General features: G+C 34.0%; 1 protein-coding gene across 2 annotated transcripts in view; it reads left to right on the top strand.

Moving 5' to 3' along the window:
• Positions 1-27,210, top strand: part of LOC128854734 (protein obstructor-E) — a 69,564-nt gene that overhangs the window by 20,219 nt on the left and 22,135 nt on the right. For both annotated transcript variants that reach the window (XM_054089060.1, XM_054089059.1), the window contains exon 2: positions 26,832-27,041. In XM_054089060.1, the coding sequence (XP_053945035.1) occupies positions 26,832-27,041 (210 nt within the window). The remainder of the gene's footprint in view (positions 1-26,831; positions 27,042-27,210) is intronic.

Genomic DNA, 27,210 nt, shown 5'->3' with positions numbered 1-27,210 from the left:
TGCCGTACATTTGGCATTTTTCGGTGACATTTTTCGCGCATAAAATGCCAAAAGTTGCCACATGTTGCCAGTGATTGTAGTTTATTGTTGTAATTTATCATCGGCAACAATGCTTGTCAGTGCGCACCGTGCCTCTTTATTTCAGCGCTTATGTCTGTGAGTGTGAGTGTGTATGCGGTAACGTGCTTGTCACACCTAAAGTTGCAGCATGCCTGCCATTTTTCTACCAACAGCTGTGGCATAGAGCGCCAGACAATTGTTTGCTGTTGTATGTATTGTTCGCAAGTAGGCGTTCAGGCGTGGCCATCCTTATTTTAATTGTTTTGCTGTTCATATAGTGAAAGCCACTTACATACATACATTCGGGTTCATGTCTAAGCATATTCCATATTTTTGGAAGGTAGCTTTTTTTAAATAAAATTACAGACAAATTTAGATGTTACAAGAATATGACTAAATATTTGCCAGTAACAAAGTGTATGCAAATTTACTTCGTTGTTTAGCGAAATACTATACTATACTTGGAATAATTTGCGTCTCACAACAAAGTCAACATAAATTGATGAGATTTGATTTATAGCAAAATAAATTTAGGTATAAAAAAGTGCAAGTTTGAAGTGGCTTAGAATTCTCACTTTATATACATTTATTGGTTGAAGGCTGAAATGGGTACCATTTTATAGCTGCTCACATTCATAACATTTCAAATACAAATTTCTCACGTCTTGGGGCCCTACGTTCCATTCGGAGCAGAAGGAATTGATGAAGATGATGATGATGGGGCACATTCTTAAAATTGAGTTTATTTTTTTCCATGTGCCATAAAGTTTCAAAATGTATATCAGACACATAATGGGGCATGATTTCATTTTGATTCATTATTAATATTCGTTCCTTTGTTCTGATTAGAAGCGATAATATAGGCAGACTGATGGTTTTTTATAGCAGTTCTTTAGTTCTTCCTAAAAATTTCCTCTAAAAGTATATCTTGTTAAGAAATAAAGAAACAAAAAAAGCAGCTCCATCACATGTTTTATTTAAGTAAAACCAAAATCAAACACTAGATGTGAGAAAAAAATGTGTTGCTAAGTGGTAGAAAATTCTTGAGAGCATTGTCGCTGAAAGAACTAAGGATGTTTGATCTGCTTTCTAGTACCCTTTTATCCACTTTTACTATAATATATAAATATTAATAAAAAAATATGTGCAATATAAATTAAAATGATGATGATGATTAAAAAAAAGTTGGGTTCAAAAATTTTACATACAAATTTTAACGCCCAAAAATTAAGCAATTTTCTTTCCTTTCACGATTTTTCTTATTTGCTCTCATTAAAAATTTCACAGAAAATCAAATTTCAAAGTTTGTAATTTTTTTCAAATAATTTACTTTTAAATTGTTGACAATACCTTTTCATTTTTTTCATTGATTTCTACTTTTTGTAGAGCGCTCGTTCTGCAATTAATTTATAAATATTCTGTTTTTTCTAAAATTTGTTTTGATGAAATTAAATTTAGTCCTTTCCTCTGGCTAACGTTGTCTGTTAATTTAATTTTAGATTTTCAACATTAACACCAGAAACACGCAGTTTTTATGTCAGACTTTGTCTCACTTATACTTCAACCAATGTTTTTTAAGTTTTAAATTTTTTGTAATTTTTTTTAAAAGCTATTTTTGATTCTGGCTAAGTACTTTCTAATAAAAAAATCAATTAGCAGCGAACAAATTGCTATTAGTCACAAATAGCTTTGCGCCAATAAGTTAATAAGTTATTCGAATTTTTTAGTTATTTCATTTGCTTCAAAATTCAATTTTTTAGTTACAGTTTCATAAATTATTTCGCTAAAAGAAGAAAAACTAAACAGAGTCCACCCATAACAGATTCAGCCAAAATAAATAAATAAACACTCGGTTGCGCAATTTCCCAATAATTGACAACTTTTTGACCCAATGAAATGAACACTAAACCACCCTTTGACAGGCCATGCTGACAATTTATGGTTATGTAAATTAATAATTTTTTGCCTGTTTAGTTAGATTTTGTTTTTTGAATACAATAAAACGCCCCTGTCATTGACGTTTACCTAGTAATATCAAACTTTTTATATGTTTAATCAATTTTAGAACTTTAATGCAATTGATCGCATTCATTATGCTAATTAACTGCTAAAATATTTAATTTGTTATAAATACTCTACGTGGCAATGCAAAATTTATGCAAACGTTTTCGGTAAATTGCATTTAAGTGTGCTTTTTTGTGTCGCCCGATAGCGCAAACAAAAAAATTAGTAAACAAATCATTTACATTTTAATTCAGTGTGCATTGGCAATTGCACTAATTCAATTTAGCTGCATCTACTTGTCAGCTGCATGGTTTTTATGTCACACACATGCACACAAATACACACATGCGCATACAAACAAGCAAACAAACAATTTTGAATGATTGCATTAACCCGATTACCGTGCGCATGTTTTTAGATCGAATGGGAATGAATGATTGAGCGATTGAGTGAGCGTGTGCAGCTGCATAGTGACAATTAAATTTACTTTACAAATGTAATTGCATTGCCTAAAAAATAAGTGTATCAGCTGGACATAATACTGCTCATGCACACTCTCATGCGCTTAAAATGTTACTCATACGCCACGTGCTGGCGCTTAGCCTCAACGCCAAAGGCGTGCAATGATAAATAGCTCGCTTTAAGAAATATATAAACAATTTAAAATTAATTTGGTTTTATTATTTAATGTAATAGTACATGCGACCGCCGTAGCCGAATGGGTTGGTGTGTGACTACCATTCGGAATTCAGGGAGAACGTAGGTTCCAATCTAGGTGAAATACCAAAATAAAGAAAAAGTGTTTTTTATTAGCGGACGCCCCTCGGCAGGCAATGGCAAACCTCTGAGTGTATTTCTGCCATTTGCTTGCAATTTGTATTGTATTTGTCTTAACCAAAGTAATTTTTCATTTGCTCTAATCTTCCGGAAATATCAGCTCTGATGCTTTACGCAATTCTGCACATATTAGTTTTATCCCATACGTAGTATTAAAAATTCTAGTTTGCCTTTAAAAATGACTACAAATGAAAGAGCGTACTACTATTTCCAAATTTATTTGCATATTTTAGCTATATTCACGCAAACGCATTATTATCTATAAAGCAGCTAACTTGTTTAGTAGTCAAGTATCTTAATCGCATTTTTTAAGAAAATCACTTCAATTATTTTCCAGTCTTTTTTTTTTTGTTTGCTTGACAACTTTTTACCAAATTCTTCCACACCAGTATCCAATTGTTTGTGCCATTATTTATTCACTTCTTAAATAAAATATATAGCTTTGCATAGAAAACTTAGTTGCTAGGCTATGTAGAATAAATTGTTTTGAATGTTTTAATCAACGGAGCAGACAACATTTATATGATAATCAGCTTAACTTTGAGTGACATTTTCTGCTGAGCGCTTTATTTATTTATCTGGTTATATAAGTTAAAAAAAGAAGAAAAACATATATACAGTTGAAAAGGGCAGTTTTATAGTTAAATGTATTATTAGAACGTACATGCATAAATCAGCAGTCATACTGTTTTTTATATACCCTAGAAAATTATAACTAACTTAATTTTTCCACATACATTTTTTTATAGTTTTACTTCCTCACATAAATATAAATAAAATTATATCGCGTCCTCACTTTTATTTTTTTATTTTCTGATTTTTTCACTTGATTCTCTACACAAAGCTAGCACTATTTGATTAAATCAACAAATCAAGCAGATGTCACGTCATATCAGCGACACGACATCATGTCAACATGTTAAAGAATGAGTTCAAAAGTGAATGGCTTGTGATGTGCGAATATTTTGTACACTTACAATAACAAGTAATGTCAAAGTTCAATTATCAACATTTATTGCATATTTTTGCCAATACTTGGTACCAACATAATTGAGGACGACAAAAATAATTATCTTTTTGCTGAATTTTGTTTCGGTTTCTTTTTTGTTTTTCCATTTCATCACAACGCTAGCTTTGAAGTTTTGTTAGTAAAAAGTATGAGGGAACAAATTACTAATTTGCGACACAATATTGTGTTATTAATGACTTATGGAATCACTTGAATTGTACAACTATCTAAAGTTGGTAGACGACTTAAAACTACGCACAGACGTGTGCAGCTTAACACATAGCAAAGAACCTGCATTGGAGTCTTTATGTGTTCGAGCCGTAATGTACAATGAGTCATTTGCATCGAATGTGAGGAAATTTTTATTGTGACATTCACCAGTAAGCCAAATCATTGTATGTCTGCTTACAAAATATTATGGTATTAGGCTTCATGCCATGCTTTCATTCCCCTTACATTTTGGCTACATTATTGCCAAGCATTTGCGATGGCCTGTTATAGTATCTAGAAGAAACACTGCTGGGTTTCAGTGTTATAAATATACTGCCCACTATACTACTCCAATTTTTATATACATTTGAATGCAGCCCCTACCAAAACTTTTAGGAGAAAAGGAACATTTATGTTACTTCAAAAGGCATTTACAAAAAATATTATAGTTACTTTTTGCAAGACCAGTAGACCAAAGGTTCAGCGGCTACTTTACGATTTAATAATTGCTTCTGATTAAAGTTACTTTATAATATTTTAAGCCATAATATCAACTGCTCCGTACTATTTTAGGGACACCATATTTATTTCGAACTGTTATGAGAAAGACTGGCAATACATAAACTAAAGCGTGATATAATTTTCCGTTGTCACCAATCTTAAGTCTGGGGCGAGATGGCTTATTGTGAGAGGGTGCTGGTCATCAATTGTTGCATGAAATTATTTACTTTGAATTGTCTGCTTTTGCATGGCACTACCTGTAACTATGGCGATTGTCACTCATACCATAAATTCTGTCCTACTTTCGAAATGCATACATATGGATATATGTTTTTTTATGTCTGATGTTTATACGTCACGAAATTGAAAGCGAATCAGTGATTGCATTGCCGATCAGCCAGCTAACTTTTTACCTATTCGTAACTGGTCGTCAAAGAGTTAATATTGTAATATCCGTATATCCTCACGACATATTCAAAGAAATTTGTCCAAGTGTTTGAGCGGTCCCATATCAAAGTATTTTGTTGATTGTCGCCATTTCTCCAAAAAACTATTTTATTTGTAGGTTTGTGTATAGTAAGAAGTAAACTTACAAAAGTTTAAAAAAAATTTAACAATTTTAAGATAGATTTTGATAGTGAATATAGCACTTAAAAGATAAAAAGTTTCAATTAATTTTATAAAGCCATAAGGTCGTGCAAATCTGCTCAGCAGGCTTGAAATCTAACAGAAGTACTGCTTGAACACTTACACGAAATAGAGTTGGAAAAGCAGAAGTAGAGGAGAAAACTGAAACCCCAGTATATATGTATAACTGCTCATGCACAAAATAGCTTACATATTTTTGCTGCATCTGAATCAAAAAATATCTAACAGATGATTATTTCTTTAAAGCCGTAAATAATAGCATGCAGGTGTTTTATATTTCCTCTTATACGCTAAAATATTCGACATTCCTATATCTATATAAGTCTTGTTCTCATGTTAATTAATTTATCATCTTAAAAGATTTGGCAATACTTAAAATGCGCGCAATAAAAAAACAAAAATAAAAAATAAATATTCGCCAACCAACATTTGCGACTTCCGCTTGTGGCTTCTAGCTTACTAAGCGCATCACTACACAATGAATGCCAATGGTTTACCGCAAAAATGCTGTCAGCATTGTGTATACAAGTACGTACATGAGTACATCTTACCGCAAAATATGCCAAAAGCAAAAAAAAAAACATCAAGAGGTTTCGCCAAATATGTTAATTCTCTGCTGCTACGCTTATGAAAAACCAACGAAAACGCGATGCCATCAGACAAGATTGGCACATCAGCATAGACTGCGCAGCCAACAAATCTTACTACGGGCTACCAACTTGCTAACTTGCGCTATCAACAACAACTACAACCGGCTATATGCTTGATGCTAACCAACAGACCGGTTCTGCCGGCCAACTGAAGCGAAAAAAAAAAAATTAATTAAATAAAATGTATGAATAAAAAACACAAACGAAAAAGTGTAGCTAGCCAAATATGGTGAACAAAACAAAAATTGAGAAGCAAAAGAGAAAAAAAAGAAAAATAAAAACTAGAAATAAACAAAGAAAACTAGCACACAAACGCCGAAACAATTACATAATTGAAACTATTGCCGGCAGGTTGGCTTGTTGGCACAGGTTGAGACGAAGCACGAAGAAGCCGAATTTATTTCTTTGCAAAGCTCATTGCTATAAATTATGTAGATACTGGGCGCTGCTGCTACTCCTTTCTACGCTTTGCTACTTTTTTTTTGCTGTGGTGGCAAATAAAATCGAAATTTGGCTGTTGCTTTTCATATCACTTTTTATTTTTTCTTATTAACCATAGACTGTTGAAACGAAATGCTAAATTAATTATGAATACATGTAAGAGAAGCGAACAAAGGAACAAGAAAGAAAAACGAGGTGTGAGCACTCGAATATCGATAAAAAAACGAAAAAGATCCACAAAAGCTAAGATATTACAGCTAAAAATTTGGTCAAACCAGTTCGTTAGCTCAACAACGACTTACTAACCTAGAAAAGTGGTCAATACAAGCCAGCATGCATACACAGATACGAGTACACATACAAAAGCATTACACTGACATGCACTTTAATATAAAGTAGATTTCAATTGGCTGATGGCGCATGCGTGAAATTTACCTTTGCCTCTGATTGATATAAAGGCGCTTTATACAAACAAACGGACAAGCTCACTTATCGATATGTGCATATCAAGCACTGCTATAATGTGGCTACTTAAATGAAGTTTGGACTACACTTGATATGCGACACGCCCAATTGCATTATTTATGCAACACGTTGTGGCACTAAATTTTGTTTACTTGCTATTCAGTTGGTTAACAGATGTTGTTGCCGTTGCTGTTGTCGTTGTTGGTATTTTTCGGCATGTTAGTGACATAATACCAGCAACAACAAAACAAAGAAGTGTTGCACTAGCAGGAAAGAGCCACACACAAACATATGCCTTCAATGCATTTGAGCGTGCGAGTGTGTGCATGTTTGCGCAAGTGTAGGCAGCTTGAAAAGCGAGAGTAAAAGCAAATAACATTAACTAGCTGATCGAATGGCCGAGACGTAATCGATTGCGCGAAAGGGTAAATAAATTATTGGGTAACCCAGGCAGGTTTGAAGATGGAAAAATTGGCATGAAAGATATTGGGAAATGAAACAAAAAAAATAAACAATAAATAAAAAATATATACAATAAGTCGCATATGATGAAACGCACATTTGTTGGGTTACAAACCGACTGATGTATTTAAATGCATTTAATACGCCTAATTTGTGTAGATATAAGAAAGCTTACGAAAGAAAATTATTTAATTTTGAAACCGCTTTACTTATTTTGACTTTGATAACACGTACGGCTTTGCCTGTGCATTGACATACATTTGCGGTGTAGCTGCCGCAATAACTTTGTTTTATATTGTAATATTCTAAAAGGCTGTTTTGCTTTTGATCGGTGTTTAGAGAGGCCCTGAAGAAGGCTTTTGCTTAATTCTTAAGCTTTTCCATACAAATTATTACGCAGCCCCCAAAACTATATTTCAATGCAAATTAAGAGTTATTTAATGCCTATACTTTTTCACATAAAAGAGAGTGCAATTTTCTGCTGCTAGTGGCTAGCGTATAGTCGCTAGTTAGTTAGACTCTCTAATTGCCCATACATCAAACACAAGGAGACTATGAAGAACAGTTAGCCCAAATTTGTGGCTTGAAGCATTTTCAAATAAAGCATTTCTGTTTCGTTTTCACTTTGCTCCGCTGATTCCTGCGTTAACTAATTTACTGATTTCTAGTTTGGATGCTTACCTCAAAAGTGTTATGTGCGCGGTGTTCGGTGCTTTAGGAATTTAACTCAATTGAAGTTATATTAGAAGTGCATTTATATTTATCATAATATGGCTTCTACAAACGCCTAAGCCACTCTATAGCTTTACAGTGTTCATTCTTTTGCATTTTACTGCGTAAAAGAATGCAAAAAGTTCTTAAAAATAGGCTTTAGGAATAGATATGAAAATGTTGAGCAATAGTCATGTTGAAGAAGATACCCAGCACTTCTGACTTATTTCTCAAAGCGCTAATTAGTCAGGCGTTTTCAAAAAGAAGCATTAAAATATTTCAATTGCAAGCTGAGACTATTTTTGGGTAAACAAATTAAGAGCGTAAATACATATATTCACCAAAAAGTGAAAAGTGAAGTTAACGGTGTGAAAATGGCGTTCAAAAAAGCGTAATCTGTTTCAGTATGTCATCCGAGCAGAAGTTACTAAATTTGGGCCCACTGCGCAGGTTAAATAATAAACAGTTTTCTCTAATGGCAGTCGTCCCATGACAGCCCAGCGCAGACTTCCGAATGCACTAATGCCTCGTAAAGCCATCTGCTATTGGAGGTGGAATAAAAGTGTAGGTTCCTCAATTTGTGCAACAGCATCCAGAAGCACACCACATTTGGTGTATAGGGTTGGCCTAAAGACATACCAATGCTGTGCGCGGCATACTTTATACAATAATTACATATGTAAGCATTAGAAACCCAAACAACCAAATTTCTCTATTGCTGTATTAGTTGCGGCAAAAAATGCGCAAAAAAAAAACAAACGAACTATAAATGCATCTGCAACATTTATTCAAGTTGTAGCTGCGTCAGCAGCCCCGCAGGTAACGCCGCACTCTAATTTGCCTTGACTACTACATATTACAATTATAAGCGTACGTGTACATGTGTATGTTTGTAAGTGAGTCGTACCTTAGTTGCTTTTGCTAAATTTGTTCGTTATTTTGCTTATTGTTGCTATTGACGTTAGCTCGTATTGTTGTTCCTTTTACCAACTCTACTAGCTACTACATAATGCTGTGTTGTTTCACTAAAACCGTTACCCTATCTCCATTTACTTTGCAAGCTCTAAGAGCCAACTTATGATCGTTGTTGAGCATACGTCGTGCACACTTCAAATATATGTCTGCACATACATACATACATACACATATAAGCACACACACAAGTAGCATAATACGCCAGGAAATATATGCTAGTAAATACACCGCTGCATGTTCTCCCCTCGGTATTGTTGTTGTTGTTGTTTTTAGCTTGTGTTACTTTGCACTTAGCAATGAGTGCGACGTATGGTGGTACGTATGGTGTCGTTACACATTTTTCTATTTCATGCAACATTAGTGTAGTGCAACATATGCACTCGTACAACACCAGCATTTGAGCCAGACCACTTCAGTTCGGTATTGTTGTAAAGTTAGCTTTGTATGTCTGGTGGGTAACAATATTTATGCTGTTGTTTTTAAACGCATTAAGATCGTCTAACAAGCGGCTGCCCACCGGCCGAACGACCAAACAACGGAATGCCCAACCAACCAGCCAACTCCTGCCCCTTTACGTGTACAATAGAAGCTGCAACAGCAGTGATGTTATGCCTTGCAGCATACGAGTAATTGAGTAAAGTGTTTGGTGTACTGCAGCAACATTTGTTGGACAAACATGTATACAAATTGAATGCCGCTAAGTATAAGGGCCATGTACGTACGTATGCACATACATGCATGCAGTAAGTACGAGTATGAAGGTGGAGAGAGCATCGTTGTTAGATGTACATATTCATACACATGTATCAATAAAGTGCTAGAATGTACGCAACATAACACTGCGACCAGTTGTACTTACGGCTTTGGTGCGCCTTTAGAGACTCTTCTGTGCTGACTCGTACTCGTTTGAGTATTTGTAGCATTTATTTATTTATGTGTGCCTTGGTTGCGTTGTAGCATCTTTTTTGCATTTACTACTTATGCATACTTATGAATATATCAGTAAGATCTGTAATTTATATGAATTCACCTGATTGTTGGCATGGGCGCCCAGTTTCCTTCGGACATAAATATTTCGTATGGATATTGTCGACGATGACGCGATGTTTATGAAATTAAATTTTTAAACAGGAAAAGTTTTTGACGTGATAACGTCTGATAATTCGATTTAGCCGGCTGCACGCACGAAAAAATGTGTCGTTACCTTGCTCATTTGTCGTTACCTTGCTCATTTGTCGTTACCTTGCTCATTGTCGTTACCTTGAATGAACTGCAAGCGAAAGCGCGGAACGAACGACAAAGCAAACGAACGGCAACGTTCGACATCTTGCTCTCTCTTACTTAAGTGAGCGTATATATGTATGTATATGCGCATATGTACATATATAAATTCACGTAGTTGTATTTGCATATGCCTTCTTATTTATTATTATTAATTTGATTTACTTGAAGAATTTAAAATAAAACCAAGTTTGTTAATAATACCTGTTGTTTTAATGTTATTATTATTAATTTATTTATTATATATGAAGGAAAAAATGTATGGTAATATTTACCATATACTTTTAAGATATGTTGTATACTAATATATTTATATAAACATGCATATACATATACAATTTCGCGCAATTTTCAAAAAGAACAAATCTATATGTAAAGATGCATACAAATCATATGGACATATCAAATATACGAATCTATTCCGTACGCAAGCAAATGTAAGCTAATGTGCTTGAACTGCAAGCGAGAGCGCGGAACGAACGACAAAGAGCACAATCGGCCCCCGCGTTCGGCAACGTTCGACATCTGGCTCTGTCCTACTTGAGTGAGCATATATATGTATGTATATGCGCATATGTAGGCATATAAATTTACATACTTGTATTTGCATATGCCTTCTTCCTGTGTGCATGGTAATGAACCATTTCTCTGTTGAGAATAGGACGATGATAGAAAAAGTAGGAAATAAAAGGGAGTGTTCCGAGTTAAAGTGTCTTGAAAAAGGCAAATCGATGATGGTGCCTCTTAGTGTTGTTGACTTATTAACGTTGGAAGCACAACCGAAATTGAACATATCTTTTATGAATTTGATAAATGTTTCGTCATTTTTCACGTTTGTGTAAATGTAACTTGACCTATTCCATTGCAATTCCATTTACCTCCTCCTCTATATACATACAAAAATTGCAACCATTCCATCAATATTTTCTTATGACGTTGTCACGTTAAACTATCGTCAGTAAACCGACTTTACAGACAACCTCTTTTTTTGTTTTAAATTTCTTCTTAAAGTAATTTGTTCATTTGATTGAATGTCCGAATTAAATTTTTCAATTCAGTGTTTTCGAGTTTCACATTCAGTAGCTCGTTCTACGCATATAAGTAGATAGTCTCACCTAGCAACCGAAGTTAAACACACAGCAATAGTTAGTTCTATGAACATTTTTAAGTAGAAACTGAACTTACAATAGGGATGTCAAACCCGGGATCTCGGAATGGCGAGAATTCGGGATTACGGGATTTCAGTATTATTCAAGTCCCGAAACTTTCGGTAACGAACTTCTTTGAATATTTTAATAAATAAATCTCGCGACTAATCTCGGGATCCCGGAGTTGCAATAACGAGATTCCGGAATGTGCAAATCGAAAAAAAAATATTCATAATGCAGATGTTAAAGTTGTTTAAATGGGTTTCGCATTCTGAGTAAATGGCATGCTGAAGTCTGTCACTTGGGATTTTTAAGTTGCTTGCACTATTTTCTTAGCGCTTCATTCGCCATGTATGCAATTTTCATGCTGCTAATGGACTTCTAAATTGGGATCACACGCTTTAGGCATGCAGGAATTATGCTCACAATACAGCAGGCAATGACAGTTAGAGCAAGACTTTTCCATTTTAGTACAAGACTACTCCTAACGGATTCAGTTATCGCATTGCACGGTATCATTTAATCAGTCTGCTCTCATATTTGGAACTCTTATAAAGCTTATGAATGAATATCAATGACATGTTGTCTGCTTGTAAACCAGGAGCACTCAGCTTGGCGCTGTTTGAATAAATTTCTAAAAATTCCTGCTAGCTCCGTATAGAAAAATCTTAAGGTGAATGTTTGGCCGAATTCAAAGTAAAACTTGGATGAGCAGAACGCGCTTACGGTAGACCACGGTTCAAAGAATAATACAAAAATAACAAACATTCCCAGCGTGGCTTCAAAAGAGAATTTTAACGGCCAGATAGAGTGGTTCTATGTGGCGGTAGCACAAATGAAGAGATGCTCTAAGTGTATAGCTGAAGTTATGTGAAAGATAATACTAGCAGTATCCAGTCTCATTGAGAAGCCTCAATGTAATGATGGGAAATAAAAGATGTTTAAAATAAAATAAAATATTATTACAAACTTTAACTCGCTTGCTGGCAATTAATCGGCCATAAGTTGAATCACGATATTTTCAATATATTTCAATTATGTCCATAACTCGATGTTCTCCAGTAACCAAATAAGTGTGAAAGTAATATCTCTCAAGTAAAATATCTTTTTTTTTTGGTTTGAGCAAACCAGCATGCAGAGCATCTAATTTGCGGCGCATGCCACATCAAATTGTCACACACACACGCACATCCATTCACAGGCTCAACCAAGCATCTGCTACTGTTTTAATTATGCACAGTAGCGAATATTTGTTTTTTTTTTTTTTTGTATGATTATAATTACACAACAACAAATTATTGCAACAGCAGATGCATCAGCTGATATAATGAGCGCGCAGGCTGGCAACCGGCACATAGCAATAACAACCACAACAGCAGCTGCTAGTCAACGCCGGCAACCACATGCAAGCTCCGACGATCTCAATTATGGGGACAACGACGACAATGACCGTCGCGCCACCAGTAATCACAGTAGTCAAACACTGGCTGCTTAATGGCATAATTGTTGTTGCTACTATTGCGAGCGCACATTTTTTAAATTATTATTATTTTTTTTGCATAAATCCATGTGAATGGTTACTAGCAACTTTTTACGCATCTTTGCGGCCAAACCTTGGCGTTTGCTGGAAAAACATTGGAAAACATATGAAATCCCATTGTTGTTTGCTTGTATAATTTAATTATTGCCCCTCATGCATAGTGCTGATGTTGCTCATTTTCATGCTGCTGCCGTTGTTGCTATTTATTAAACACTGCATAATTATAGAGATTATTAATTTCTCTTACGGGTTCACTTTTTCATGACTTGCAATGCTGATTGGCGTTAAGTGCTGCCACAATTATGCTTGTGGCAGAAATGCGCACAAGTGTCGCAATTGTTGCAGTGAAATGGTGCGCTTCAAATATGTACGAGAAGTTTATTTAATAGTTGCAGTAGTCATAACTGGTGGTGTGGGAGGCAATGCGGCAGTGTGTGTTTTGTGTTTGCTAGTAATGTTGTGAATATTCTTATTTTCTATACTTTCACGATTTATACATATTGGCTGTGTGTTTGTCAGAAGAAGCCGCTATTAGTTACATATATACCGAAATTCATATGCATAAGCAAATACATATATACTCGTTTATATGGAATGAACACTTTGCCAGCGCATAATTTACAACACTAAAAGCTGTAAAACTGGTAGCTGCAGTCATAATAACTTCACAACACTCAAAAGCACTCAACAATTCAATAACGGTATCAGCAGCAACAAAAATTGCTTAGCAGTAATCAGTAATTCGAGTATCTGTGATCGGTAACTCGATCAGTTACAAAAAAAAAAACAAAAACGAAAAACACACACACACCCCAACAGCTCGATAGCTTCAACTCAATCAGCAGCCACAGCCCGCTATCTCAGCTGTTGTTTTGTGCCTCTGCGCTGCTCTAATTTTTATTGCCAACATTTCATAGCATTTGCGGTTTTGTGAAAGAAAGTGAAAGCTTTACAAAATTCAAAATACTACTTACTACTTTTTTCGTTTTTTTTCTTTTTTTTGCTTATAAGACATACGACTTACTATAGGGTTATTCAATAGGTGCGCTTCAACTTTTTTCCGATAGGGAGGGCGAACGACGCAATATTTTTTATTTTTCGCTTATCATTTGTAAACTTCATTAGTATACATTTCATCATGGAACGCTACACACTTGAGCAACGATTGCAAATCGTGCAAATTTTTTATGAAAATAATCGTTCTGTTGCTGCTTCTTTAAGAGCATTACGGCCATTTTACGGTCCATTTAACAAGCCGTCCCGTTTTGGGGTTATGTGAAGTCATTGGTCTACAGTAACAAGCCGGCGACGATTTGTGAGCTCAGAGCCAATATTGAACGCGAAATTGCTGGAATTTCGGCCGATTTATGCAAAAGAGTGGTCGAAAATTGGGTTCAACGATTGGACTTCGTAAAACGTGCACGCGGTGGTCATGCAAAAGAAATCGAATTTCATACTTAAATGTATATGTTCAAACTCGATAATAAAAAAAAAATTAGTTAAAAAAGTCAAACCGTTTGGGTTTTATTCAAAAAAGTTCAAAAGTTAAAGCGCTCTTACTGAAAAACCCATTATAATCGTTGATTACCAGTCAATGTGCTTTTTTGTATGCATGAAATAATTCTATGAAAAAACTATGTGACTGCAATGAGAAAAGTACCTACATACACAAATGGTCTGCATACGTTTGTACTATAGAGGCGTTATGCGGGTTGCGAAACGTGTTTCTTAGGAAAATAATAATCGTAAAGATATTTTTGATTCGGCAAATGGGTAAGGGTTTCGTTAGTGTGTACTGAAAAAATTGTGTAGGTAAAATTTCTGATAAGTTAGAGTACACATTTTCCCATTTTGCTTTATTCTGGCGCCTAAGTTGATTTTTGAGCTTTGGCATTTTAAAGTACCTATATTTTTGTGGCAAATATTTTTGTAGCTTAGTTTCATGAAAAAACTATTAAAACGTGAAGTGGGAAATAGATTGTTAAAACTGAGGAAGAAATTCTCACAGCAGAATGGTGCACACATTGTTTTACTCATTTACTTTACTCATTCCATTTTGTGTGCTGGTTTTGAAATTATTGGATAATTGCAACCGTCGACTCGATTTTCGTGTATGGCATCTACATGTTGAATTTTGGTTTCTTTTACCTTACTGATAGGACAAAAAGCAATTATAATTAAATATAATATTTTGCTTTTGTAGAAAATAGAGCTCTTAAGAAAAATGTTAAATGTTTTGTAATTTTTTTTTTTTGTTTTTAACCCTTTTCCATCACCGCTGGATATGTTTATTAAAAAATAATGACTGTTTATTTTATTAAAAAATAGTGATACAGGATTACCAAACTTATTTAATTGCCAGAAAATTTAACAAAAAATAATTTATTGCACATTATTCCAATCTTTGTGATAAGGGAGAGGTCTTGTTAGTAGTTTATTCCGTCGAATGATGCAAAGGGCTAATTATTTGCTTATTCTCCTTCACCTACAGAGATTCCTACAGACTACAAAAATGGTTAAGCATTTAAGCACCTTTTTTAAAACCTTCGGTTGGGCACCTGGGTCCGACCCTTTTCCGTCCTGTTCGAGAATCCTTTTTAAAAGATAATATCCATAAATCAATAAAAAATTAAAATCTAGGAAGCTACCTGAAAGCTCAAGCGTTAGCTATAATAGGAATATGTTAAATGCACGTCCAAAGTCGGAAAAGTCTGGCCAGTAAAGTTTGGGAGGGTTTAACAAATTCAATATGAAGTTTTATAAATTTTCTTCGAAATACTTATTGCATTATCTAATTCTTCTTGTTATTGCTTCGTTATAAGCATAGGTGGAGGCAACTTGTTCGAATGCAAGTGCGCTGGAGGAGACAAGAATCAGAAACATTTTTGCTGAAGAACGGAGCCGTTAATAATTTTTAATAGCACAAAAATGTGAAATAATAAAATTCAATAAGAATTCATAAAAATAATATATATATAAACGTGAATATTCTTAGCTATTTTTTTTCTCGTATTACTCTCCTTATCCACGTGAATAGCAGCAAAATTTAAAAGCTGAGAATGGAAAAGTTGGCAATTTTCGATGTCTAGCAATAGAATTTATGCATTGAAAGGGAAAACGAGAAAAAAGTGTTATTAGGGAAATATTTTTATGGATTCATGGCAAATACACACATATACATATAGTATATATAAGTATATATATTTCTATTAATGTATGCATGCTTACATATATTTCTTTAATTTTCTTCAATTATTGTCGAATGCAGTGGATAACCTTTAGAATATTCTGACCTCTTTTGAGAATTTTCTTTACATTTTCCCATCATACCCGCATATCTACATGTATACTGCACATACATGTACGTTATTATATGCAAATTAATTAAAAACTAGCATTCACCTTGACTGCCGACAACCGTAACAAGCATGTTGCACGGATATGTTTATGGCGAGATACATGCAGGTACTTAATTCTGCATAAGTACTCATATACTCATATACATGCATGTATGTATGTTCAAAATTATGCATGTATCACATCAATTTTCTTAAAATACTTGAAAAGACCTGCAAACATACAAACTTGTTAGATGCCCGGTATATACGCTTAAATACACATACACATTTGAGTATGTAAGTATGTAATTTTTATATATCTAAGTATTACAGGTGTGTTTTGCATAGGCTGTGGGGCGTGTCAATTATTTCGCGTGCTTGTTGTTGAACTTGTTGCAAATTTCCAAGAACAACAACACGCACATACCTACAGATATACTACACATATACATACAAAAGTATGTATGTATACGAAACAATCTATTATTTTTAATAAAAAGCAAAGTTGTAAAATGCTTGCAATGAAAAATTGGAAAAAAGCGACAACAATGCCACACTACAGACATGCAATTTCATAATTAGAGCAACATGTAGCGACGCTGCTGGGCAATCAGCGAAAGGTGGTGATGAATGAAAGGCTCACAAGCGTCTGCAATGGTATGATACTCATAAGTACCTACGCTTATATGTATATGTAAGTACATACACACAAGATTGGTATGCGTGCAAGTGAATGTAGCGGCAACTTCACGACAAGGTGAATGGCTAAACTAACCTAATTACGATTTTTATGCGTGGCAAGCATTTCTTACAACGTGAAACTGTTTTTCTCGACTTTTAACATTTTTCGAGATTGCTTTTGGTTTTTTTTTTTTTTTTTAAGTTTTTGTTGATATTTTTTACTGCATATCACTATGCAACATCTTAACTTTAATGCTTTTTTATGGCAAATGCTCAGTGCATGTACGTATTTCTGTATATTGCCTTGCTATGAATGTAATGAGGTGTCGCCGAACGTTGGTTGTTGCCTTGCAATGCTTTTGCAATGCTATTATGTTTTTGTTGTTTCTGCATTTTTCACTTTACACACGTTTCATACTAATTTCCTTTCTTTTCTGGATAAATCTAAAAATGTGTCTCTTCTGCAACAGCAGCGGCAGCAGCATTTTACACATACAAGTACAAGTGTGTATATATTTTTGTTGCCAAATCGCCTTTAAGCATATTTTCCACACATACCCACATGCATGCACACAGGCATCCATATGTTGCATGCCAACAACGCGCGCAAATGGATGCAAATATACAACTGGGCGTGGTAGTGAGTAGCTGGCAACTAGTAGCAAGTGCCTTTGTTAAGTATTTTTAGATGTTTTTGCCACAGTCCTGCCTTGTCGTGGCATTAGTAAGTCATTAAAGTTAATGAAATTGCTTGCACTGTTGTTGCCGGTTAACGCCTCTAAAGATGCGCTGTGCGCGATAAATAGCGATATTTTAATTTCATTTGTTTTTTAGTTGAAAAATATTAAGCAACACTTTGTGCATTTTTTTTGGCTTTCTTATTGCACCTTGAAGGCCCCCATGCAACCTGTTGCATGATAATGCTTCGAAATTCCTTTAAAAGTGAGTGAGTAAAAGATTTAAGGCAACTGCAGTAGGTGCAGTGTTAATTTGAGGTATTTACAATTAGCATTCAGTTCATATGCAACTCTTTCTATAACTGTTTAGACGTATTGTTGGCTTACTACTTCTCACGATAAATTGTAGCGCAAACTCTTTCAATTGCTTCCTTTTTTATTTATCTATTTTTGTGCTTTACCTTAAATAAGTTGCTCTGTTGCAACTTCACTTATTGCCACAAATTATGTGATGGCCATAAAATCGGCAAGCAACAAGCATGTTGCAAACAAAAAGAAAACAACAAAAACATGTAAAAAAGCTTTAACCATCTTTTCGTACATGCAACACTCTATAATTTTGGCAGACGACTTTAAAGTGCAACGGCTGCAATTACAAGCTGCAAGCTGCTACAAGGTTGCGACATCTACAAGACAGAAACTTAAAGGAAAAAACGTACACAAAAATCTACTAGTATGTACGTGAATGCCAGTTTGCGGCAGCAACAAGTCGGTCAAAAGCGGCAACTGCTGCGAAGACATACAGGAAAAAAATCGAAAATAAGAAAAAAACTGCATTTAAAAAACCTTAAAAGGAAGGGGAAACCATTTGCCTGGCAATCTTGTCGTCTGCTCTTCTTCACCGACTTGCTGCCGCCTGCCTGTCACTCCGCTGCAAATTGCAATTGTGCCGCCTTGTTGCTTGGCCTCTTTCGTGTCTTGTCTCATTCGGTTTCAGCTGCTCATTGCAACATCGACATCACAGCCAGCAACAAACGCACTTACTCGCATGCACACTTTTATATGCATATGTATGCATGTGAGTGTTCTTCAGCATTTTTACTGATGTGATACAAATTGCAGACAACACCTTCGCCTTTCCTTTTTAAATGCTCAGCTATACTTGCACGTGCATATGTATGTTCGTATGTATGTGGTTGTAAATATATTTTATCAACAGTCGCCAATCGCTGTGAAGGACGTGCATTTTTTTCACTATTCACTTTCTTTTTTTACGTTTTTGAATCTTGTCATTGCATAACCACTGGAGCACCTTGAATGGGTTTAATGTGTCATTATGCAATACTTGCAGACAGTTATAGTGCATGTACGCGCACAATTACGTTCAGTTTGTTTTTTGAAAAGTAGCACTCGAAACGGGTTTGTTTATTAAATTTTTAACGCCGCTCACCTTTTTTTGCCTTTGATAAATTTTTTCTCTCGTCTCTGTTTGTATTAAGCTAATGCACTCACCGCTGCATACATACAGTTTTTATTAATGTGACTAATTAACGGTAATTATGGATTAAACACCGACAAAGGTTTTTGGTGATGGTCGAGTTTGTTTGTGTAGGTGATCGAAGGAAGTTGTCGACAAACTAGTTTAATACATTTTTTTTTGCTCTAAAGATAGGCATTAGCTTATAAAAGGCGAAGTCAATTAAATGAAAAAAAAACTTAATTGTCTTAGGAAATGAAAAAGTTTCGAGGCATTTTGAATAAACACTACTCAACTCTCTTAAACGCTGCTAAGAGCAATGAGGAATTAGTGGAAATCTATGCGGAGGCAAATGTTATTTATTTTTAATACTTACATATACACATACATGTATTTGTGTGAAGACAAAGAACCCCCTAAGAACAACTTGAGCGTTTCGGAAGAGTGTTTAGAAAAATATACGAAGTTGTTGGCATTTTTCAGCTCTTCCACGGACTAATACTTCTGTGTTGAAATTAAAGTAAATTCCAAAATAGGTGGATCGTGGGCAAATTCTATAAAGAACTAAATATTTCGACTATAGGGTTCAAAAATATAGCTCAATTCATGGAGCTTGCTATCCAAATGTCAGTACGACTATACTAAGTGTTAATACAAGGAAACTTATTTATAAGTACATAGTGGGAGCTCGCTTCGGATTTAAAAATCATTTTGTTTAAATAATTTTTAATAAGGAAAACTTTCTCCCCAATCTGTGTATGTAGTCTTAATCATGCCTTAGCTGCTATTCAGAATCTACAGAAAATATTCAAGAAAACAATAACTGCGATGCCCTAGGGAAACCAGTGATGGATAAAAACTTCTCAGTGCTAAAAAAGGCTGTCTAAAATCAACTAACGTTGCTTCTGGTGTATGGCATATCACAATTTTTCCCTACAAATTTAATGTTATATGATTAGTTTTGTGCCACCTTGCTAATTTTTGTAAGAAAGCTTTTCTCACGACACATTTGCTTCACTTACCTGTTTATGTATGTATGTATTATCATTCAAATGAGTCCTTGATCTTAGCATTAACAAACGCTATATAACAGCTAAGCACGCAGCTAGCGCCTTTTTTCCTCAGGCAGTTGTCTCTTCCTTTCTTGAAGAAGAGCAAAACTTAAACTCCCGCTTAAAAAACGCGTTCAGTTATAAATGATTCGCAAAGAGTTTATAAATCCCAAATTCGCACACTTTAGTAGCTTACTAAGCAGTATTTCTGCTTTCATAGCATTTTAATTAATATTGAAAATAAATAAAAATAAGTTTAAAATAATGTTAAAAACAATAAGTCAATACAACACATACCAATACTATTAAGGAACATTTAGTTTTTGTAAACGCACATAAAATGAAATAGAAACTAATTTAATAACATAAAATTGATTTCTAATTAAATACTTTTTATATGCATTCTATTTGGAAACTATTCTCAATTAAAAACAATTACATTTTGTGGTAAGCCGCATTTAAACAATAATTAGATGTGCTGATGAAAATTGAAGAGTAATTAAGCTCAGCACAAAGGAAAACGACTGCTGCGTAATATGATGCAAACTAAAACTGTACAAATACGTGCATAGATTTTTTAAATAAATTTTTTTTATTATTTACTTGAAACGAAATAATCTGCTCCCATAATAAAATGAATATAAAATATATATTACCTCTAAAATTATCTTACTTCACCTTGAACTTAATATCAGACAATAGTTTTTAGGCATCTCATTGAAACAATTTTTTGTTTTCTAACATATTTGCGCTTAAAATATCATTGAGATTGTTAATATTTAATAAAGGTGTTAGATAAAACAAATACTCGCACATTCAAGTGGATTTTGATTTCTCTTGCACATCTATAAGCATATTTTTTAATATTTCAATCCATCTGCTTTATTTATAGACCTTATATTGCGTTGTTGGGTATAATTAAAGCAATAAAAACACATTCCGAAACCATAAAACTGTAATCTCATACAAATGTTTAACTAAATATAATATATAAGGAATAATAGAAGTGAGCGAGAGAGAGTGAGAGTGAGCTAACGGCATGCAATTGCACAGAAGAAGAGAAATTAAATTGATGTGTGGGCGAACGTTACAACTGATTTGCGAACTCAAATGAAAGCATACATTTAGGAGCTGCAGAAAAGAGAAACTCCAGTGAAATTAGGCTGTTCAAATAGACAGCAAAAAGTGCACTAAATTCGAGTGCGAAATGAATGCGTGTGCTTGCACTCTTGTACATATGTACATATGTTCATGTATTTGGCGTAAATCTTATTCGCCCTTTTTCGACTTTCTGGCTCAGTGTGGCTGCCTGATGAGCGATAATCTAATTGCAAAGCCGCAAAAGTGTGGCAGCGCTCATCACGCACACTTCAAGCTATCACGCACACCGACACAAACATACGTATGTGTATATGTGTTGAAATTGGCAAATGTTACTAGCAACAACTAAACGCTTAGCCACGCTAACCAACATTTGACTGATTGCCAACAAAATAAACAGCTAACAAATGAAATATAAACATGAATGCAATAACAAGAACAACCACTGCTACTAACAACACGGCAAAAGTGAGTGTGTGTGAGTTGGAAAAAAAGCGGTGAACGAGTTGCAACCACAATGTGCAACATAAACAAACGCTGCAGCAGTGACAACAACAGCTAAAGCTAAGCAAATAAAATCCTTAAAAAGTAAAAAAAAAACAAAACGTCATTTGTATGCGTGTAACTTTGTGTGCGCATTTGATCAAATGTTAAAGGCTTAGTTAGTAACCGCAGAAATGAGCGTTTAAGTCAACAACAACTATAAAAGTGAAGGCAATCTGGGGAAGGAAGAAGTACGGATGAAATTCCAATTAATTCGGAAAGTCAGGAGGGGAAAAAAACAATGCAAGAATAAATGAATCAAATAAAAATCTAGAGACAATTTAAATTTTGTTGAAATCAACTGACAAACGAGACTAACTTGCCTATTTTTTATTTTTTGTACCAGGACGGTCGCAATTATTCCGAAAACGAGTTCGTCCATATTAAAAACAGTTGGCGAATGATTTTACGCCGACCATAAGATATCGGGCGTCGACATAATCGGCAATTCCAAGATGAATTTCAAAGCCAAAGGTATTAGTGTGGTATTTGAGGTATTAATAGATTAAGTAATTTTCCCTTCAAATCCCGCTTCTGTTATTACGATGCACGCAGCATATTTTAGCTTTTTCCATATCCCTTAAATATTTGAATAGTTTGGCGATAACTTGAATCTACACATATTCATGTTGGCACCAAAAGAAATCACATCAGAAAAAATAAAAATAGTATTACAATTTTACAATTTTACAATTTTACAACATGAAAGCTCTGTTGACTATGTTGGATAAAGTTTATAAACCGCTGCTTCCGACAGTTCCGCCGCAATTAACTTCTATTTTCGATCTTTTCCGTTATTTCAGTACCAGAGGCAAAATTGCGTCAATTATTATAACATTATAACTTGTCGAAGTTGTTATTGTTACTACCGTTAAATACCTGCCAAAGTGTTTTACCCCAAATTTCATGTCGCCAAAGGCAACCATTGCATAAAAGTACAACAATTTACCACTCAGTCTATCAGACCAGTAGCCCTTCATTTGAATACACCGACCACCAGCGGTTGCAGTGGTATTTTCTGATTTACAGTTACTATTTATTTACACTCCCACTCTAAATTATTATTATTTTTCTCTGTATTTGTTGCTATTATTGCTGGTTCGTGGTTTTTGTTTATGTTGGCCAGCTGACAAGCGGCCACAAAAGAGCACCACTAAAATGCATGCCACACAAGCCAGTTTGGACGACGGCATAAGCACGTTGCATGGACTCGACAGACGATAGTATTAAACTGCAAAGTGACTGTGTTTGCGCTTATTGTTGTTGCTATTGATGTCTTTCCCCACTCCACCCCACTCCACCCCGTTCAACGCCAATAACTTTGCCCACACTTTGTGGCTATACGGGTTGAACACTCTTTGATGCTGTTATTATAATTTATTGATTTATTTTTTGTTGTTGTTTTTGGCGGAATTTTAATTAAATATTTTTAGTGAAAGCAGTGTAATTGTAAAGAAAATCGACGTACTGATGCTGTTGAATATACGCAGGTGCATGCATATACCACGGAATTAAAGGGAAATAAAAGCGAAAATTTTCTAAACAATGCATACATATACATATATACATATATGTATGTATGAAACATAGCATTCCCGTCACATATAACACGCAACATAGAGTATTTTTTTACTTTGCTTGTTTGATTTCTGTTGAAATTTTAATGCAAGCTAAATTTAATAAAAGAACGGAAGTGGATGTAACTGAAAATAAATTGGAAGCAATGAGATGGTGTACCAAGAAATGTATAAAATAAATTAAAATAAAGTTTAGTAACATAATTAAATAAAAAAAAATAAAATAGAGGTATGTAAATACAGTGGAAAATTAAAAAATAAAATAGAGGTATGTAAATACAGTGGAAAATTAAAAAAAAACTATAATATTAAACAAAATAAAAATGAACTAAATTCACAAAAGGGAGATTTTGAAAAAAATTCATGTGTAAAAAGTATTACATTTAACAAAAACAAAAAAAAAACAAAAAAAAAACAATATAGCTACATAAGAAAACATTCAGACGAAACAAAATAAAAATAAATGTAATGAAAATAAACAAAATACAAAATTTGAAATAAAGTAAAATAAAAATTAATTCAATTAAAAAAGTAGATTAAAAAAATGTATAAAAAAAATTAAATACATTTAATTTCAATTAGATACTTTAAACAAAAAAAGAGAAACATAATAAAACATCTATTCTTATGAAACTTTCAGCTATTAGTCCATAGATGTCGCTAGGACTATTTTTAAACCTTCCCAAATGTCTTGTATTTTTCGTCTGTCATCTGTCAATAATATTCAGCTCATTGTTTGTTACGTTTCATACAACAACGCAACTTTGTCGCTCTTAAAAATGTCGAATTTCGTGCCTTCAAACTATGATTTGCGGACTTCGTTGATTTTTTGTTACCAATTGATGAAAAACGCTTTTCAAGCTCATCAAATGCTTATATATAGAAGCTTATGGCGGGCATACTTGGTGGCTTGAAAAATTCCGAAGTGGTGATTTTAGCGTGAAGAACGATGACCGTGGCCGGCCACCGAAAAAGTTTGAGGACGCCGAATTGCAAGCATTGTTGGATGAAGATGATGGTTAAAAGCAAGAAATGATGGCAGAGCAGTTGGGAGTGACCCAAAAAACCATTTCCAATCGTTTGAAAGACATGGGCATGATTTTAAAGCTCGGAAGATGGGTGCCGCATGAACTGACTTGATGACAATGCATCGCCACATCGAACAAGAGCGACCCGGGAATTGGTGGAGACGTACGATTGGGAACCGCTGGTACATGCGGCTTACTCACCACACTTGGCGCCTTCCGATGATCATTTGTTTGCATCGACGGGCCACGCCCTCTCCGAGCAGCGCTTCAATTCTCACGAAGAAGCCAAAAACTGGCTCGATGATGGGTTTGCGGCCAAAGATGACCAATTTTTTTGGCGCAGCATCCACAAATTGAGTGAGAGATGGGAAAAATGTGTCGCTAGCGATGGCCATTATTTGGTAGAACAAAAAATTAAATTGAGCAGACATAAAATAAAACTAAATTAGATACATAAACATAAGGCACAATAAATTGAATTAAAAAAAATTATAAATTATAAATTTAACTAACATAAATTAAAGTCAGTTAAAAAAAAAAAATAAATTAAAATAGTGAAAATTTAAATAGGGAAATAAAAAATAATAATAAAAACTAAATAATTTAAAAAAAATAAAAGCATGTTAAAAAAATAATAAAAGCATGTTGAAATAAATTAAATATAACTCATTGCTTATATATTAAAATAAAATTAAAAAACAAAAAAATAGAGTATAATGAATAAAAAAAAAATTAAAAAGTGAAATAACATAGTATTAAATTAAACTAAAATAGAAATTAAAAAAAAAGTAAATTCTAATGAAAATAAATAAAAGCTTAAATTTTAGAAAACAAATAAAATAAGATTAGTTTGAATAAAAAAAAGAAATGCGAAATGAAATGATATACAATTCAAATAAATTAAATTATATTTGAAGTAGCAATAAAAATTAAAATAAATAAGATTGAACTGATATATTTTGCATATGTGTATATACTTGTCCTTATATACTTCGCAAGATCTCCTCCTCCTCTTTATGGGATGCATCTTGATGTATTTCTACAAATGAGGAGACCTAAAATGTATGCCGGTAGATTTCTTGCCATTGTCTGCTGCGGAGTGATCGCTATTAGAAAAATAAAAATTTTCTTTTGATTTGGTTTTTCATGCCTCCAGCGGGTGTCGAACCAGTGCACTAAGAACGAAGCCGTAAATAAAAAAATAAGATTAATAAAAACTAGGATTAAATTAAATTTATTAAAAAAAAAATCTTTGTTTTAAAGTGAAAGTAAAATTTAATTTAATTAAAATTTAATGAATAAAAAAAACAAAATATTGCTCTCTTTATTAAATGGTTAAACGAAAAGCATTATAAGAAGTTCCAAATTAAAACAAAAAAAATTTACATGAAATAGCAAAGAAATTGAATAAAAATAAAAACAAAATAGGTTATGAAATTAAAATAAAGTAAATTAAATATTTTCACAAGGGATATTCCTAAATATTCTTACCTAACTTTATAAAAAAATGGATTACAATGAATTTTACACATTTTGTGCGCAAATTTAATTTCTAGCAATATTTTCACAAAATGAGATCAATTGCGAAATTATGAGTGTAGAAATATTCATAAATTTTGCGAAAACTGAATCCTCTCCTATAATATGCATTCTGTTTATTTTTCAGTAGAGTATTTGCATATTTAACAAATTCGCATAAAAAAAATTGCACTTTTGTGATGCCACAAAACCACACCACTACTACTAATACATCATTCGACGCACTGCCAGCAACATTCATTTGCATATACTTGCACATTCAATCAGCTAACGAATATTTTCACATTAACCAATTCAGATACGCACCAGCATGCAAATTTTGTTTTTGTTGTTTATCTCAACACAACAACGCCATTAAAAGCTATTACACATTTGTTACCCGTAAATATGTGTGCGTGCGCAAATGCAATGAAATACTATTGAAAAATGTTGCGTGCTGCAGGCTGCCTGCATTTGGCAAATATCTTGTCAGCAATACTCTGCGGGTACCTACACACATAAATATGCCATAGCTAACCGAATTGGCAACTTTACTGGCCGGGTTTTAGAAGCAGCAAAATGGCAATGTTGCATAGGTATGCATAGTAATGTGTTGTTTTACAGCTAACAACCAAATTTTGGATTCGAACACATTTCACTTCGAAAACAATTTTGATGAATAAATTATTGAGGCATCATGAAAATGTGTTACCTAACAGAAAAAGATTCATTTTTTTTTTTGTTGGTTTTTGGAGTTTTTAAAAGATCCAAGTGCATACGTGATTACGTTCCGCTTTTCCTGCTCGAATTGTGAATTTGAAATTTTGCATTTATCTGTTGTATAATTCAATGCCATAGAATGTGTATTAATTATTCCTTTTCTTTGCTCTCTTACAGCCGCTGCTCAAGATAGCTTCAAGTGTCCCGATGATTTTGGATTCTACCCACACGATCTGTCGTGCGACAAGTACTGGAAGTGTGACAATAATGTTGCGGAATTGAAGACATGCGGTAATGGTCTCGCCTTCGATTCTTCTGACCCGAAATTCCTGACGGAGAACTGTGATTACTTGCACAATGTGGATTGTGGCGATCGCACACAATTGGGTAAGTAAGCGGGGAAGACAAAGTATTCACATAATTTACTTTTTAAAATTGGTAAAAATCCTCTGGTTACACATGTGGCTCGTCTAGTCCTCATATAATTACATATAATCTTTAATGAACAATTGTATATATTTACTAGATGGCTTATTTGCTCCATGAATTTTGCTAA

Source organism: Anastrepha ludens, chromosome 2, assembly GCF_028408465.1.
Source record: "Anastrepha ludens isolate Willacy chromosome 2, idAnaLude1.1, whole genome shotgun sequence".
NCBI lineage: Eukaryota > Metazoa > Arthropoda > Insecta > Diptera > Tephritidae > Anastrepha > Anastrepha ludens.
This window is presented reverse-complemented; position numbering and strand designations above follow the sequence as displayed.